At 43.1% G+C, this 14,200-nt stretch overlaps 1 protein-coding gene across 1 annotated transcript in view; it reads right to left on the minus strand.

Annotated features, from left to right (window-relative positions):
- Positions 1-6,709: 6,709 nt before the first annotated feature.
- LOC141191650 (uncharacterized) overlaps positions 6,710-14,200 on the minus strand; it is a 35,495-nt gene continuing 28,004 nt past the window's right edge. The window contains exon 11 of the mRNA XM_073661591.1: positions 6,710-11,395. Coding sequence (XP_073517692.1) covers positions 9,282-11,395 — 2,114 coding nt within the window. The 3' untranslated portion in view covers positions 6,710-9,281. The remainder of the gene's footprint in view (positions 11,396-14,200) is intronic.

Consider the following 14,200-nt stretch of genomic DNA (forward strand, 5'->3'; position numbering starts at 1 on the left):
CGATTTTGAACCATTTGTTCAAGGATGGGGGATATAATTTAAAAGATACAGGTCATCCAAGTTCCCCAGAATTTGTATACCCAGGTACTTAATTGTGTCTTTTTGCCACTTAAAGGGAAAGTTAGAAATTAGTTATTGTGTCAGTTCAGGGTTAAAAGTTATGTTCATGGCTTCTGTTTTAGAATAGTTGACTTTAAAATTGCTTACATGGCCGAGTTATTCAAATTCCTTTATTATAGAGAGAAATGAAATCATTGGGTTTGAAACATAGAACAACAGGTCATCTGCGCATAGAGCTAGTTTATAGTGATGTGAGTCTATAGTAACTCCACTAATATCTGGATTTGTGTGTAATGCTACCGCTAAATGTTCCATCAGCAATGTGTATTGGAGAGGTGATAAGGGACACCCTGGTCTCGTCCCCTTTTTAATAGAAAATGTGTCATATAGAAGGCCGTTTACCCTATCGATTTAGGGTCAGTGTAGAAGGATCGAATTTTAGATAACAAGAAAGAGTCCAACCTAATTTGTGGTAGGGTGCTCTTCAAGAAAGTCCAATGCACTGTGTCGAACGCTTTTTTAGCGTAGGCAGAAACAAGGCACATTGGGATCCCCTGTGTTTTTTGCATGTGAAATTAACGTTTTATTTTTATTATCACAAGTTTCTCTGCCCTTAATGAAGCCAACCTGATCGTTGCTGACAATTGAGGGTAGATAGTGGGAGAGCCGTGTTGTAATCACTTTAGAGAATATGGTGACGTCTACATTATTGATATTGGATGAATATTAGGGCAGGCATTTGGTTCTTTTCCAGGCTTTGATGAAACCATTATATGAGCCTTAAGTGATTGAGGGCAAAAGGGGGAGTCTTCTGAGATATCATTGAACACTTTGGCTAAAACTGGTAATAACTGGGGGGAAACATCTTATAAAATCTATTATTGAAGCCATCTGGCCCAGGGCTCTTCCCGATAGGGAATGATTTATTGGCCTCTCCTGTCTCTTGTTCAGTGAAAGCTTTGTCTAGTATCTCCTGCTCAGGGGTCTGTAAGGAAGGAACGGCAGTGTCCATAATATATTTGTCATTTTTAGTTTCAAGAATATTAGGTGGCATGTCGTGGTATTGTCCATGAATATTATATAGCGAACTATAAAAGAAACTATATTCTTCCGCTATGTCAATGGGGTTATGAATTTCTGGCCCGGGTGCCCCTTTTATTTTGAATACATATGTCCTTTACATGTGTGGATGTAACCTCCTTGCCAATGAGCAACCACATTTATTTGCGAACTCATACGAGTACCTTCACATGTGATCTTGGCATTTTGTATACGTTTGATGTAGTAAAGACCTTCGCTCCTTTCTTTTTTTCAGATTATTTTTATTTAACAAAACGAAGAATTACCAACATTTTTTTTTAAATAAACTTTGTGACAAAAAAAATAAAAAAGAAAAACCAGTAAAGAATACAAGAACCGGTTTACAATGATATAAATCCCAATATCGCTCTATAGTACAATGTTTGGAATAGTAATTTTACATTTGTACATAAATATCTGAATACTTCCTGACTGATTATTTTTTTCCCTATTGGGACATCAAAAGAAAAAGAATATATCTAAGAAGGGGCAATTGTGTGGACTGAGACAATTATTATTTTCTGACACCTTGAGTATAAGGATATAAATTCCTGGTTTACTGTAAGGAAATGGACAAACGATCCAGTATAGTATTTCTGTGAAGGTTCTTTGAAGCAATACCTGGGGTAATTACCATTGTTCCCATATGTGTATGGATTTCTTGAGAGCGTTCCTTTAATATAAGCTCCACTTTCCAAGCATAGAGTGCTATTTATCCTGGATTTTAGTTCTGTTATCGTTGGGGGAGAATTGTCTATCCAATGTAGGGCCATCAACTTTATGGCTGGGAATAATATTCCTGAGCCACCTATTGCCATATGGGAGTCTGGGTCTACGTCCTCTCCCAGGAGTCCTAGGATACAGATTTTAGGTTCCAACTGAAGTTGTATCCCAAATACAGATAGTACAAGAGCGATCACCCCCTTCCAGTAGTCGCCAATATTTACACATTTCCACGTCATATGCATCAGGTGGGCGTCCTTTTGACCACATCTAGGACATGTGTCATCCGTTTCTATTTCAATTTTAAATAAAGTACTTGGGGATCTATATACTCTATGAATGAGAAGAATTCGGGACAATCTGGGACAGATTCTGTGTCAAATCCAGTATTTCCCCCATTGCTCCTCAGATAACGGACCCACATCCTCCTCCCATTTTGTCTTAACTATCAATATTATCCAAATGTAGGGCCAGTAACTGCCTATAAATAAGGGATATTAGACCTTTTGTATCCACTGCTTTAGCAATGGTATCTATTGGGTGATGTCTATCAATCAGTATGACGTTTATTCTAGTATCCCTATCCTCCCACTCACTAATATTATTTAGTTTCTGTAGCTCTGGTAAGTTATAGTTGTGCCATAAAGGAGTATAGTTTGTGTACTTTCCAATCCCCAGAATATTTTTACCCCTATCCCACACCTTATATATTAACTTTAGTGTACGACATTTTAAGTAATTTTCTCGAGGAGGCCCTATATCTAGTACAGAGAATGGAAGCTTTCACTTGGTTCCTTCCATAAGTAAATGCCCTGAAATTACACAATATTTGCGAGTACCCCATCCATGAAACTACTTTAGCTCCCTTCTAGCGTTAAGCGGGTCTGCGTATACCTGGAGGGAAGCAGATCATTTATGTTGTTTGTCAAGGAGATCAATCCGCTCAAGCAGATGAGACTTTAGCTGTTCTCTCCTTTTTTTAGCTTTTATCTATGTTTTATTATTATCCCTCTGAGGACACATGTGAGTGCTTCCCCTATAAATGGTAAGGCAGTTTCATCATGCTCATATATTTGAAGGAGTCTATAGTCTCAAGAAGGTCTGAGACACAGAGTGAGTCTTTCAGTAGATTATCATTTAGGTTCCAACATCTGAAGCCTTGGTGGAGTCCGGCATAGTCAGAACTATAATACAACGGGAGATGCGTGTCTCTGTCTGATACCTTTATAGACTGCGCAAGCGCGACACGCCTGCGCAGTCTGGCTCCAGACAGAAGCAGGCATGGAGCCGTTACAGGTAAGAGGAGCGTATATGGTGCCAGAGATCACAGTTTGCGTAGACACTGAACGCATTCCGCGATCTCCGGCGCCGTACTTACATACTTACCTGACCGGGAGGAGCATTGCCGCGGAGCCTCTCTTCGCCGGAGACCGGGGCAGGAGTGAAGGTGTCGAATCAGCACATGCACATAGCGGTATTCGCAGTGTGTCTTCAGCAAAATGGCGCCAGACAGCGCGGTATGGGCATGCGCATACTCTGGCGCTGCACTCCTCCCCCAGCCTCCGGCAGAACAGAACACCGTAGCGCTGGAGCACAGAGAAGAAAGGTGAGATTAAGTGCTTATTTTATTGTATGTGTGCAGCGTGAAAGGGATGAGGGGTGCCATACATACCAGGATTGGGGGGTGATGGGGCCACACATATCAGGATTGGGGGATGAGGGGTACCAAGCATACCAGGATTGGGGGATGAGGGGTACCATGCATACCAGGATGAGGGGTACCACACATACCAGGATTGGGGGGGTGAGGGGTGCCATACATACCAGTATAGGGATGAGGAGTGCCATGCATACAAGGATTGGTGGGTGAGGGGTGCCATGCATACCACAATAGGGATGGGGTACCATGCATACCAGGATAGGGACGAGGGGTACCCTACATACCAGGATAGGAATGCGGGATACCATGCATACCAGGATAGGGACGAGGGGTACCATACATACCAGGATAGGAATGTGGGGTACCATGCATACCAGGATGAAGGGTACCATGCATACCAGAATAAGGATGAGGGGTACCATGCATACCAGTATAGGGATGAGGAGTGCCATGCATACAAGGATTGGTGGGTGAGGGGTGCCATACATACCAGTATAGGGATGAGGAGTGCCATGCATACAAGGATTGGTGGGTGAGGGGTGCCATGCATACCAGAATAGGGATGGGGTACCATGCATACCAGGATAGGGACGAGGGGTACCATACATACCAGGATAGGGATGGGGTACCATGCATACCAGGATAGGGACGAGGGGTACCCTACATACTAGGATAGGAATGCGGGATACCATGCATACCAGGATAGGGATGAGGGGTACTATACATACCAGGATAGGAATGTGGGGTACCATGCATACCAGGATGAAGGGTACCATGCATACCAGAATAAGGATGAGGGGTACCATGCATACCAGTATAGGGATGAGGGGTGTCATACATACCAGGATAGGGGATAGGGCGCCATGCATACCAGGATAGGGATGAGGGAGCCATATATACCATGATTGGGGATGAGGCGTGCCATGCATACCAGGATGAGGAATTGGGTGCCATGCATACCAGGTTTCTGGGATGAGGAGGCCATACATACCAGAATTGGGATGAGGGGTGCCATGTATACCAGGATGAGGGATGGGGTGTCATGCATACCAGGATAGGGATGAGGGGTACCCTACATATCAGGATAGGAATGCGGGGTACCATGCATACCAGGATAGGGATGAGGGGTACCATACATACCAGGATAGGGATGAGGGGTACCATACATACCAGGTTAGGAATGTGTTGTACCATGCATACCAGGATGAGGGGTACCATGCATACCAGAATAGCGATGAGGGGTACCATGCATACCAGTATAGGGATGAGGGGTGCCATACGCACTAGGATAGGGGATTGGGTGCCATATATACCAGTATTGGGGATGAGGCATGCATTGCATACCAGGATGAGCGATTGGGTGCCATGCATACCAGGTTTCTGAGATGAGGAGGCCATACATACCATAATTGGGATGAGGGGTGCCATGTATACCAGAATGAGGGATGGGGTGCCATGCATACCAGGACGAGTGGTACCATACATACCAGGATAGGGATGAGGGGTACCATGCATACCAGGATAGGAATGAGGGGCACCATGCATACCAGGAAGAGGGATGGGGTGCCATGCATACCAGGAAGAGGGATGGGGTGACATGCATACCAGGATTGGGGGATGAGTGGTGCCTTGCATACCAGGATGAGGGATTTTGTAACATACATACCAGGATTGGGATGAGGGGTGCAATGTATACCAGATTTGGAATGAGGGGTGCCATGCATACCAGGATTGGGGGATGAGGAGGCCATACATACCAGGATTGGGGGATGAGGGGTGCCATACATACCAGGATAGGGATGAGGGGTACCATTCATACCAGGATGAGGGGTACCATGCATACCAGGATGAGTGATGGGGTGCCATGCATACCAGGATTGGGGGATGAGTGATGCCATGCATACCAGGATGAGGGATTTGGTACCATACATATCAGGATTGGGATGAGGGGTGCAATGTACACCAGATTTGGAATGAGAGGTGCCATGCATACCAATATTGGGGATGAGGGGTGCCATGCATACCAGGATTGGGGATGAGGGGTGCCATGCATACCAGGATTGGGGGTGAGGGGTGCTATGCATAACAGGATTGGGAATGAGGGGTGCTATGCATAACAGGATTGGGAATGAGGGGTGTCATGCATACCAGGATGGGGATGAGGGGTGCCATGCATACCAGGATCGGGATGAGGGGTGCCATGCATACCGGGATAGGATGGTGGGGGCAGCAGAAATACCAGGAGGGGGGCAGCACATACCCGCATGGGAGACTATATACCAATAAAAATGCTCGCCACCCGGGCATAGAACGGGTTCAATAGCTAGTTACAATATACAGGAGCATGATCTGACCATACAGCAGTTCCTATCTGAGATGTAGGCTGCCATGTAAGCAAGTGATGGCTAATTAATGAAAAGTCTCTACGGCTATATGTATTGTGGAAAGGAGAATAATAGGTATAATCCTTTACGTCTGGATGTAGTATCCTCCATACATCAACCAGTTGAGACCAAAGCACAATTAGCAAAGCTTTTGTTTGTGTTTTAGATTGATGACACCAGCCCCGGGACGCGTCTAAAGAAGGAGCCAAGATAAAATTAGAGTCACCTCCAATGATGATAAGGTCCTCCGCAAAATATTTTAGTTTGTTTAAGTAATGACGGCATGTCTTAATTTGGTCACAATTAGGGAGATAAAAGTTTTCCAAAGTCAAAATTTTGGAGTAGATGGAGATCTTAACAAACACGAACCTCCTCTCCGTGTCAGACAGTGTTCCTACAATAGTATGCAGCAGTGATCTGTGGCGGCCTATACTCAGCACCTTAAGGCCCCGTCACACTAAGCGATGCAGCAGCGATCCCGACAACGATACGACCTGTCAGGGATCGTTGCTGCATCGCTAATACATCGCTGGTGAGCTGTCAAACAGGGAGGCTCACCAGCGATCAGGGGAGCAGCGATATCGTGGAAAGAATCGTTCCACGATGTCCTGCTCCCGTTACCAGCCTGCTGCAAGCAGGAGCAGGCTGGTAACTATGGTAAACATCGGGTTACTAAGTGCGCGTGTGCCCCTAGTAACCCGCTGTTTACCATGGATACCACTCTGCTACGGTGGCGGGAGCCTCCGCGCACCGTAGCAGAGTGGTATCCATGGTAAACAGCGGGTTACTAAGTGCGCGCGTGCCCCTAGTAACCCGATATTTACCATGGTTACCAGCCAGATCGTTGGTCCCGCTGGTCACACACAGCGATGTGTGCTGGCCAGCGGGAGGCCAACGACCAAAAAATGGTCCAGGACACTTTGCAGCGATCAGCGACCTCACAGCAGGGGCTTGATCGTTGCAAAGTGTCACACATAGCGACATCGCTGGTGAGGTCGCTGGTGAGTCACCAAAACCGTGACTCAGCAGCGATCTCGCTAGCGATATCGCTATGTGAGACGGGGGCTTTAGACTTCAAAACAGCATTTTTCTGGGACGCCAAGATGAATAATATCTATTAGTAATCTGAGGTACAGTATATGATCGCCTCTAAAGTGTGACTCCTGAAGAAATACAAAATGTACGTGCTGTTTATGCCTACGATAAAACACTTGAGCTCTTTTCTCTGGAACATTAAGTCCTCTGACATTCAATGAACAAGTTTTGAGTTGTGCCATATTATATGAAAAAAAGGGGGAATGGAATAGAGAAAGATTAAAAGAGGAAGTATTGACGGTAGATAGTAACGTCTACCTCTCAGTGTCTAAGAAGTATAGATTATGAATATATCAAAACACCAGGAAATTGCGAAACAAGCAGATCCCAATGCAAGTCCCTAACTGGGGGTTGTCTTTACAGGCGCAAGTCAAACTTTCAGTTCTAGGATTCCTATTAGGGGGAACCATGGAATATAAAGCAAGTAATGTAATACAAAATTTGAACATCCAAAAAGGAGAGAGAGAGATGTAGTAGAGATAATGCTGATGTATAAAAAACATCGCCCTCAATAAATAACGGCCAAAGATATAGCTGTTATTGCAAAATACTGTATCTTTATTAAACAAAGTACAACATGTAATATATAACAGTAAAAAACAAATACTGTGTTTTTTATACATCAGCATTATCTCTACTACATCTCTCTCTCTCCTTTTTGGATGTTCAAATTTTGATTGCGAGCTCTTCTTATAGGTTTATAAAGTAATGTAATACAGCCTGATATTACAGTAGTATCATGTGAACTCAACTTATATGCTGGTCTAAGATCTTATATGAACTTAGACATTTAGATATATCTAATTACATGCTTAAAGAAATAAGTAAGCATCTGCAAACTGTCTCTCATCAGGGAAGACAAGATTCATTTCTGGAGCTCATAAGATTGGCAGGTTCCTCTCCCATCTGGCTGCATCACCATCAAGTTCCTGATCCATTGAACGCCTTCTGCGATGTGCTGGAACTCTCTGTGGCAATGGTGGAGCAGGTGGCCAGTCAGGTATATGGAATGTCCAGGGCATCACAAATAGGTCTCATGTTGCTTGGATCTTTGAAAATATACAGCTGGAATGGGTACCCCCAGGAGTACATCAGGCCATTTTCCCGGATGGCATCAAGTAGTGGTTTCAATACCTTTCTTTTAGCAAGTGTCATTCAGGATAGATCTGTGAGCAATTATATGCATTTCCATTGAAATCACCAGGACCCAACTCCTCTGCTTTCCTCACAATGGCCTCTTTTACATTGAAAAAATGTATGCGACAGATAATGTCCCTTGGATGCTCAGGATCTGGGCCATGATTGCCTATTGTACGGTGCGCCTTTTTCAATCTCCACCTCCTTATCAATAGGATCACCAAGGATATTATTGAATAATGATCGCAGTGTAAGCATAATCACTTGTGAGGGGACGTATTTCAGTATTGTATGTGGTCTCCAGCCTCTGAATATATTGCTTCATATCTTCTTTAGTAGGGATAGACGCAATCTGATATATAAATAAGTTATGTTGTTCCCCATATCAGAATAACCTGTGGCTGGGGGGTAAATGTCCCTGTGAAGCATGCGCTGCTCAGTATGTGCTTTGGTGAGAGTACATGGAGATTTGTGGAGCTGTTTTCTTGTGAGGCCTACATTGAGAGAAGTTGGTGCAGGACTGACAGGCTGGAGCTGTCTGGCATCATGAGGGTTAAGACTGCTTCTTTTTCCACGCTGAGGTGAGGCAGTAATGGCTCCAGAGCAGGAAGATAAGACCTTCCATAAGAAACGCTGAATACCAGACATGCGGACAGAGGTGGAGGACCTCAGATTAACCTCTGATCTCTTCTTTCTTTCCCATATCGAAAGTCATGTTTGAGGCTGTAAATTGCTTATAATTCCCACAAGAACACGGTCTGAAGAGAGTGCTTTCAGTGTGTGCATTCTCTTGGTGCTATGTCCAGGCCATGTCCTTGCTGTTGATGTTCAATACGTCTAAAGATGGCGTTGAATGGGAGCAGGATTGTGTGATGTAACAATCTTGTGTGATGTAACAATCTTGTGTGATCCTTACGGAAACGCGAGTTGTGATACCAATGGAACGGCGCCAGAACAGGAAGTGCGTATGAGTGTTTTTATTTTAACAAGGCCAAAGATGAGGAATGAGAAGGAGTTGTCCTAGTAGTGGACAACCCCTTTATGAAGATACAATTTTCGGTTAAAAATGAAAAAGGCTTCTCCCCTGTGTGACTTCTCTGAAGTTTGTTAAGAGTTTATTTCCGTGTAAAACATTTCCCACATTAAGAACATGAAAATGGCTTCTCGTCTGTGTGAGTTCTCTGGTGACTAAATAGTGATGATTTCTTCACAAAACATTTCCCACATTCTGAACAGGAAAAAGGCTTCTCCCCTGTGTGAGTTCTCTGGTGCTTAACCAAATCTGATTTATCTTTAAAACATTTGCCACATTCTGAACAGGAAAAAGGCTTCTCCCCTGTGTGAGTTCTCTTGTGCTTAACCAAATCTGATTTCCAGCTAAAACATTTTCCACATTCTGAACAGGAAAAAGGCTTCTCCCCTGTGTGAGTTCTCTGGTGATTAACCAAAACTGATTGCTGGATAAAACATTTCCCACATTCTGAACAGGAAAAAGGTTTCTCCCCTGTGTGAATTCTCTTGTGCTTAACCAAAATTGATTTCCAGCTAAAACATTTTCCACATTCTGAACAGGAAAAAGGTTTCTCCCCTGTGTGGGTTCTCTGGTGCTTAACCAAAATTGATTTCAAGCTAAAACATTTTCCACATTCTGAACAGAAAAAAGGCTTCTCCCCTGTGTGAGTTCTCTGGTGTATAACCAAATCTGTTTTCCGGCTAAAACATTTTCCACATTCTGAACAGGAAAAAGGCATCTCCCCTGTGTGAATTCTCTGGTGCTTAACCAAATCTGATTTATCTTTAAAACATTTGCCACATTCTGAACAGGAAAAAGGCTTCTCCCCTGTGTGAGTTCTCTTGTGCTTAACCAAATCTGATTTCCAGACAAAACATTTTCCACATTCTGAACAGGAAAAAGGCTTCTCCTCTGTGTGAGTTCTCTTGTGCGTAACCAAAACTGATTTCTGGATAAAACATTTCCCACATTCTGAACAGGAAAAAGGTTTCTCCCCTGTGTGAATTCTCTTGTGCTTAACCAAAATTGATTTCCAGCTAAAACATTTCCCACATTCTGAACAGGAAAAAGGTTTCTCCCCTGTGTGGGTTCTCTGGTGCTTAACCAAAATTGATTTCAAGCTAAAACATTTTCCACATTCTGAACAGAAAAAAGGCTTCTCCCCTGTGTGAGTCCTCTGGTGTATAACCAAATCTGTTTTCAAGCTAAAACATTTTCCACATTCTGAACAGGAAAAAGGCATCTCCCCTGTGTGAATTCTCTGGTGCTTAACCAAACCTGATTTCCAGCTAAAACATTCTCCACATTCTGAACAGGAAAAAGGCTTCTCCCCTGTGTGAATTCTCTGGTGTATAACCAAATCTGATTTCCAGCTAAAACATTTTCCACATTCTGAACAGGCAAAAGGCTTCTCCCCTGTGTGAGTTCTCTGGTGATTAACCAAATCTGATTTCTGGTTAAAACATTTCCCACATTCTGAACAGGAAAAAGGCTTCTCCCCTGTGTGATTTCTCTTGTGCCCAACCAAATCTGATTTCCGTCTAAAACATTTTCCACATTCTGAACAGGAAAAAGGCTTCTCCCCTGTGTGAGTTCTCTGATGTCTGATAAAACTTGATTTTGCGGTAAAACATTTTCCACATTCTGAACAGGAAAAAGGCTTCTCCCCTGTGTGAGTTCTCTGATGTCTCATAAAATTTGATTTCAATGTAAAACATTTCCCACATTCTGAGCATGAAAAAGGCTTCTCCCCTGTGTGAGTTCTCTGATGTTTGATAAGAGTTGATTTCTCTGTAAAACATTTTCCACTTTCTGAACAAGAAAATGGCTTCTCCTCTGTGTGACTTCTCTGGTGATTAACAAGATCTGATTTCTGTTTAAAAAATTTCCCACACTTGAAACAAAAAAATGTATTCTCTGCTGTGTGAATGCTTTGATCTTTAAGAAAAGACTTTTCGAGGGAAAAACTATTTCCATATTCTGAACATGAAAATGGCTTTTTTGCTTTAGGAGCAATTTGTTTTTTAATGCTTATTTTGTGACTCTGATTTTCCTTAGTAGTTGGTAATGAATCAGAAGACAGGACCTGTTTCAAATGATCAGATGACAGATCTTTCCTGTGAAGGGATGATGGTATATCTGGAGTAATGGCATTCACTTCAGTTGTATCCTGTGGGATCTCAAGATCGTCTGATTTAAAAATTGAAGATGTCAGCTGTCCCTCTGATCTCCTGGTACAGTCATCTGTCAAGAATAAAACCAATTATTATTTATGAATAACATATCCTTAAAATTTATATTGTTGAATATTTCTACTTAAACTCTCCGTAAAAATGTACATTATGTAAAAGTATCATTATTTACCAAGAAAACATCACAGAAAAATCAGCCTTACCAACACCAAATCAGATAACAAATGCATTAGCATTTTAGTGTTGGTTGGGTGTACTGGGGTGTCTGTCCATGTGGGGTGCACTTATATAGTGCTGGGCAGCCCTCCTGTTCTAATAGTATGGACATCATCAGTATCCTAAGCCAGACACTGTGCATCACACCTACCTGTGTGACTGGCGTCCTATGCAAGCTTCATCTGTGTGCATCTTTAATACTAGGCAACCACCCCCTCCATGAATTGGTAGGTTTGTGAGTGGTTGCTCCATCAGTAATTTGCACCTGCGCTGCCCCCACCTTTATCATGGGGGTCTGCGGCATCCTGCTAGTGCATTTGTTATATGATTTGGTGTTGGTAAGGCTGTATCTTTTTCTGTGATTTTTTTTTATTTTGCCCTATGTTAGCCGTCATTATTCACAAAGACAATAACAGTTCACAGTCTAATAGAAAACCTCATAGGATGAACCAGTGGATCGTAGTGTTCAACTGTTTGTTAATTCTGCCTCCCAAATATGGAATAAAAAGCCACCAAACAATGTTATGTAGGTGAAATAATACCAATAAAAACTTCTACTCATCTCACAAAAAACAAGTCCCCACTCAGGTCCATCATCTGTCAGTGGAAAACCAGAGGTTTCCACATTATTAGTGGCTCAAAGGCTTTTGAAAAGCAACATGGCTTCCATAAACCAATCCACCAATATCCACTCTCCCAAAGTCAAATCTCCCCCTCGCTTCTGAGCCTTGCAGTGCGCCCAAACCACACTCAGCATCCATGTATTTGACATTACTATAGTGAGAAGAACCCACTTAATTGATGGTGTGTGTCTCCTGGATCACAATCTGGGCACAATGTGTTGGGTAATGAAATTATATATTTGTAATTTTCACTCTCCATCATCCACTGCGTGCTAATTTCCGGAAAGCGCCTGTGGAGTCAAAATAGTCACTACTCCTATAGATTATTTCACTGAGGGTTATAATTTCCAAAATGGAGTCACTTTATGGGGATTTCTACTGCTCTGGTTTTCTGCAATTTGGTCACATTAGGGCTTCTGCAAATGGTGGGTCCCATCTCCTCTGGGATCTGCTCCTGCGACGTCTGCTTCTCTCACCAAGAGCCGTCTTATTCATCCGGCAGGCGGCGCTGGTGATGGAGGAGACGTCAGAATCAGAAGCTCTGGGCGGCGCAGGCTCTGTCCAGCCACTAAGATTAGGGTGCCTGGGACCAGTAGTACCATCCAGTCTGGCAGTATGGGTGTGTGTGCTGTCCAGCTGGAGTAATCTGCTCTCTGCTTCAGCCAACTGGAAAGCACCGCACCCTACTAAAGCTGGAAGCATATTGCCGGAAGCTGCCAGATCCAGCCTTGTTCTCCTCTGGTTCAGTCCTCTGTGCTCAGCTCTCGGCTTGTGTATTTGTGTCCTGTTGTGACCTCGGCCCGTTTACTGACTACTTTTGTATGATTTTGTATTTTCTCTGACCTCCATGTTCTGACCCGGCTATCTGACTATTTTTCTTGCCATCTCACACCACAGAACAGCAAGTAACACTGTGGCCCAATCTTAGGGGGTCTCTGTCTAAGTCCAAACACATGTAGAGGGGTTAAAGGATGATGAGCAAGGCAAACCCTGGGATCTGGAAAATGGAGTAGATAGTGCCAAGCCTGTTTGTGGTGGCCATCTTTTGAGCTGCCAGGTGACAATGAACAGTGTCCCCAATACATTGTATCTGCACACTATCCCAGCAAAATCTGCATTCAAATAGCTAAATGTCGCTCCTTCCCTTCTTAACCTTCCATGTGCCCAGACAGTAGTGTACAACCATATATAGGGGATTGTCAGATTCAAGAGAAGTTGGAAAATAATTTGTAAGGTCCATTTGTTTCCTATTATCCTTTGTGAAGAATTCCAAAGTTATCACCACATAAAGTGACACACGTCAGATTTTAAAAATGGGTCCAGATAGGAACACAAAACTGGCTGCAGGAAGGGGTTAAATCAGAGTATTTTGGGCACTAACTACTGTAGTCAAAACTGTGAGTATAGACAATAACACATCTACTGAAATGATCAAACTCAACAGTCTCCATCAGTGAGTAGTGAGTAACTAGTGGTGAAACCTCTCTGGGGTAATTGGAGTATGGGGCTCGGGGGCTCTTGGCAATCTAAACTATCGTAAGGGACAATATTTTCTGTCAGATGAGTTTCAAGAAGAAATATCAGATGTTCAAAGAGAACTTTTTATAATAGTGCAGAGATGAGGTGTCTTAAATTTAGCTTAGAGATATATCATGGCACAGGTGTAATGTTATTTTTGTTTAGTTTATCACAATTCTGTTTGAAGTTAGTCAGTTTTAAAAGAAATTGAAAAGTCAGAATAAAGGGAGACTCTGCTGTTATTGTACAGAAATTCACACTTGGCCCTCACTGCACATTTAATGTTGTCGATCATAAAAGTGAAGTTTGGCCAGAAAGACTGGACCTGGTCTTGTAGGGACCATATGAGCACATTCAGCAGCACAGAAGGGAGAGAAGGTGGATTCATCCAATAAGATATCAGGGCCCTAGCAAGCTAACAGCATCATTACCCTCCGCTTTCGTCATAATATTTTTCTTCAAGTGATTTTCTGGCTTTGTGATTTACAGATCTGGGCAGG

This window comes from Phyllobates terribilis, unplaced genomic scaffold (assembly GCF_046119375.1).
Source record: "Phyllobates terribilis strain yellow unplaced genomic scaffold, ASM4611937v1 Scaffold_49__1_contigs__length_9717188, whole genome shotgun sequence".
In the NCBI taxonomy this organism is placed as follows: domain Eukaryota; kingdom Metazoa; phylum Chordata; class Amphibia; order Anura; family Dendrobatidae; genus Phyllobates; species Phyllobates terribilis.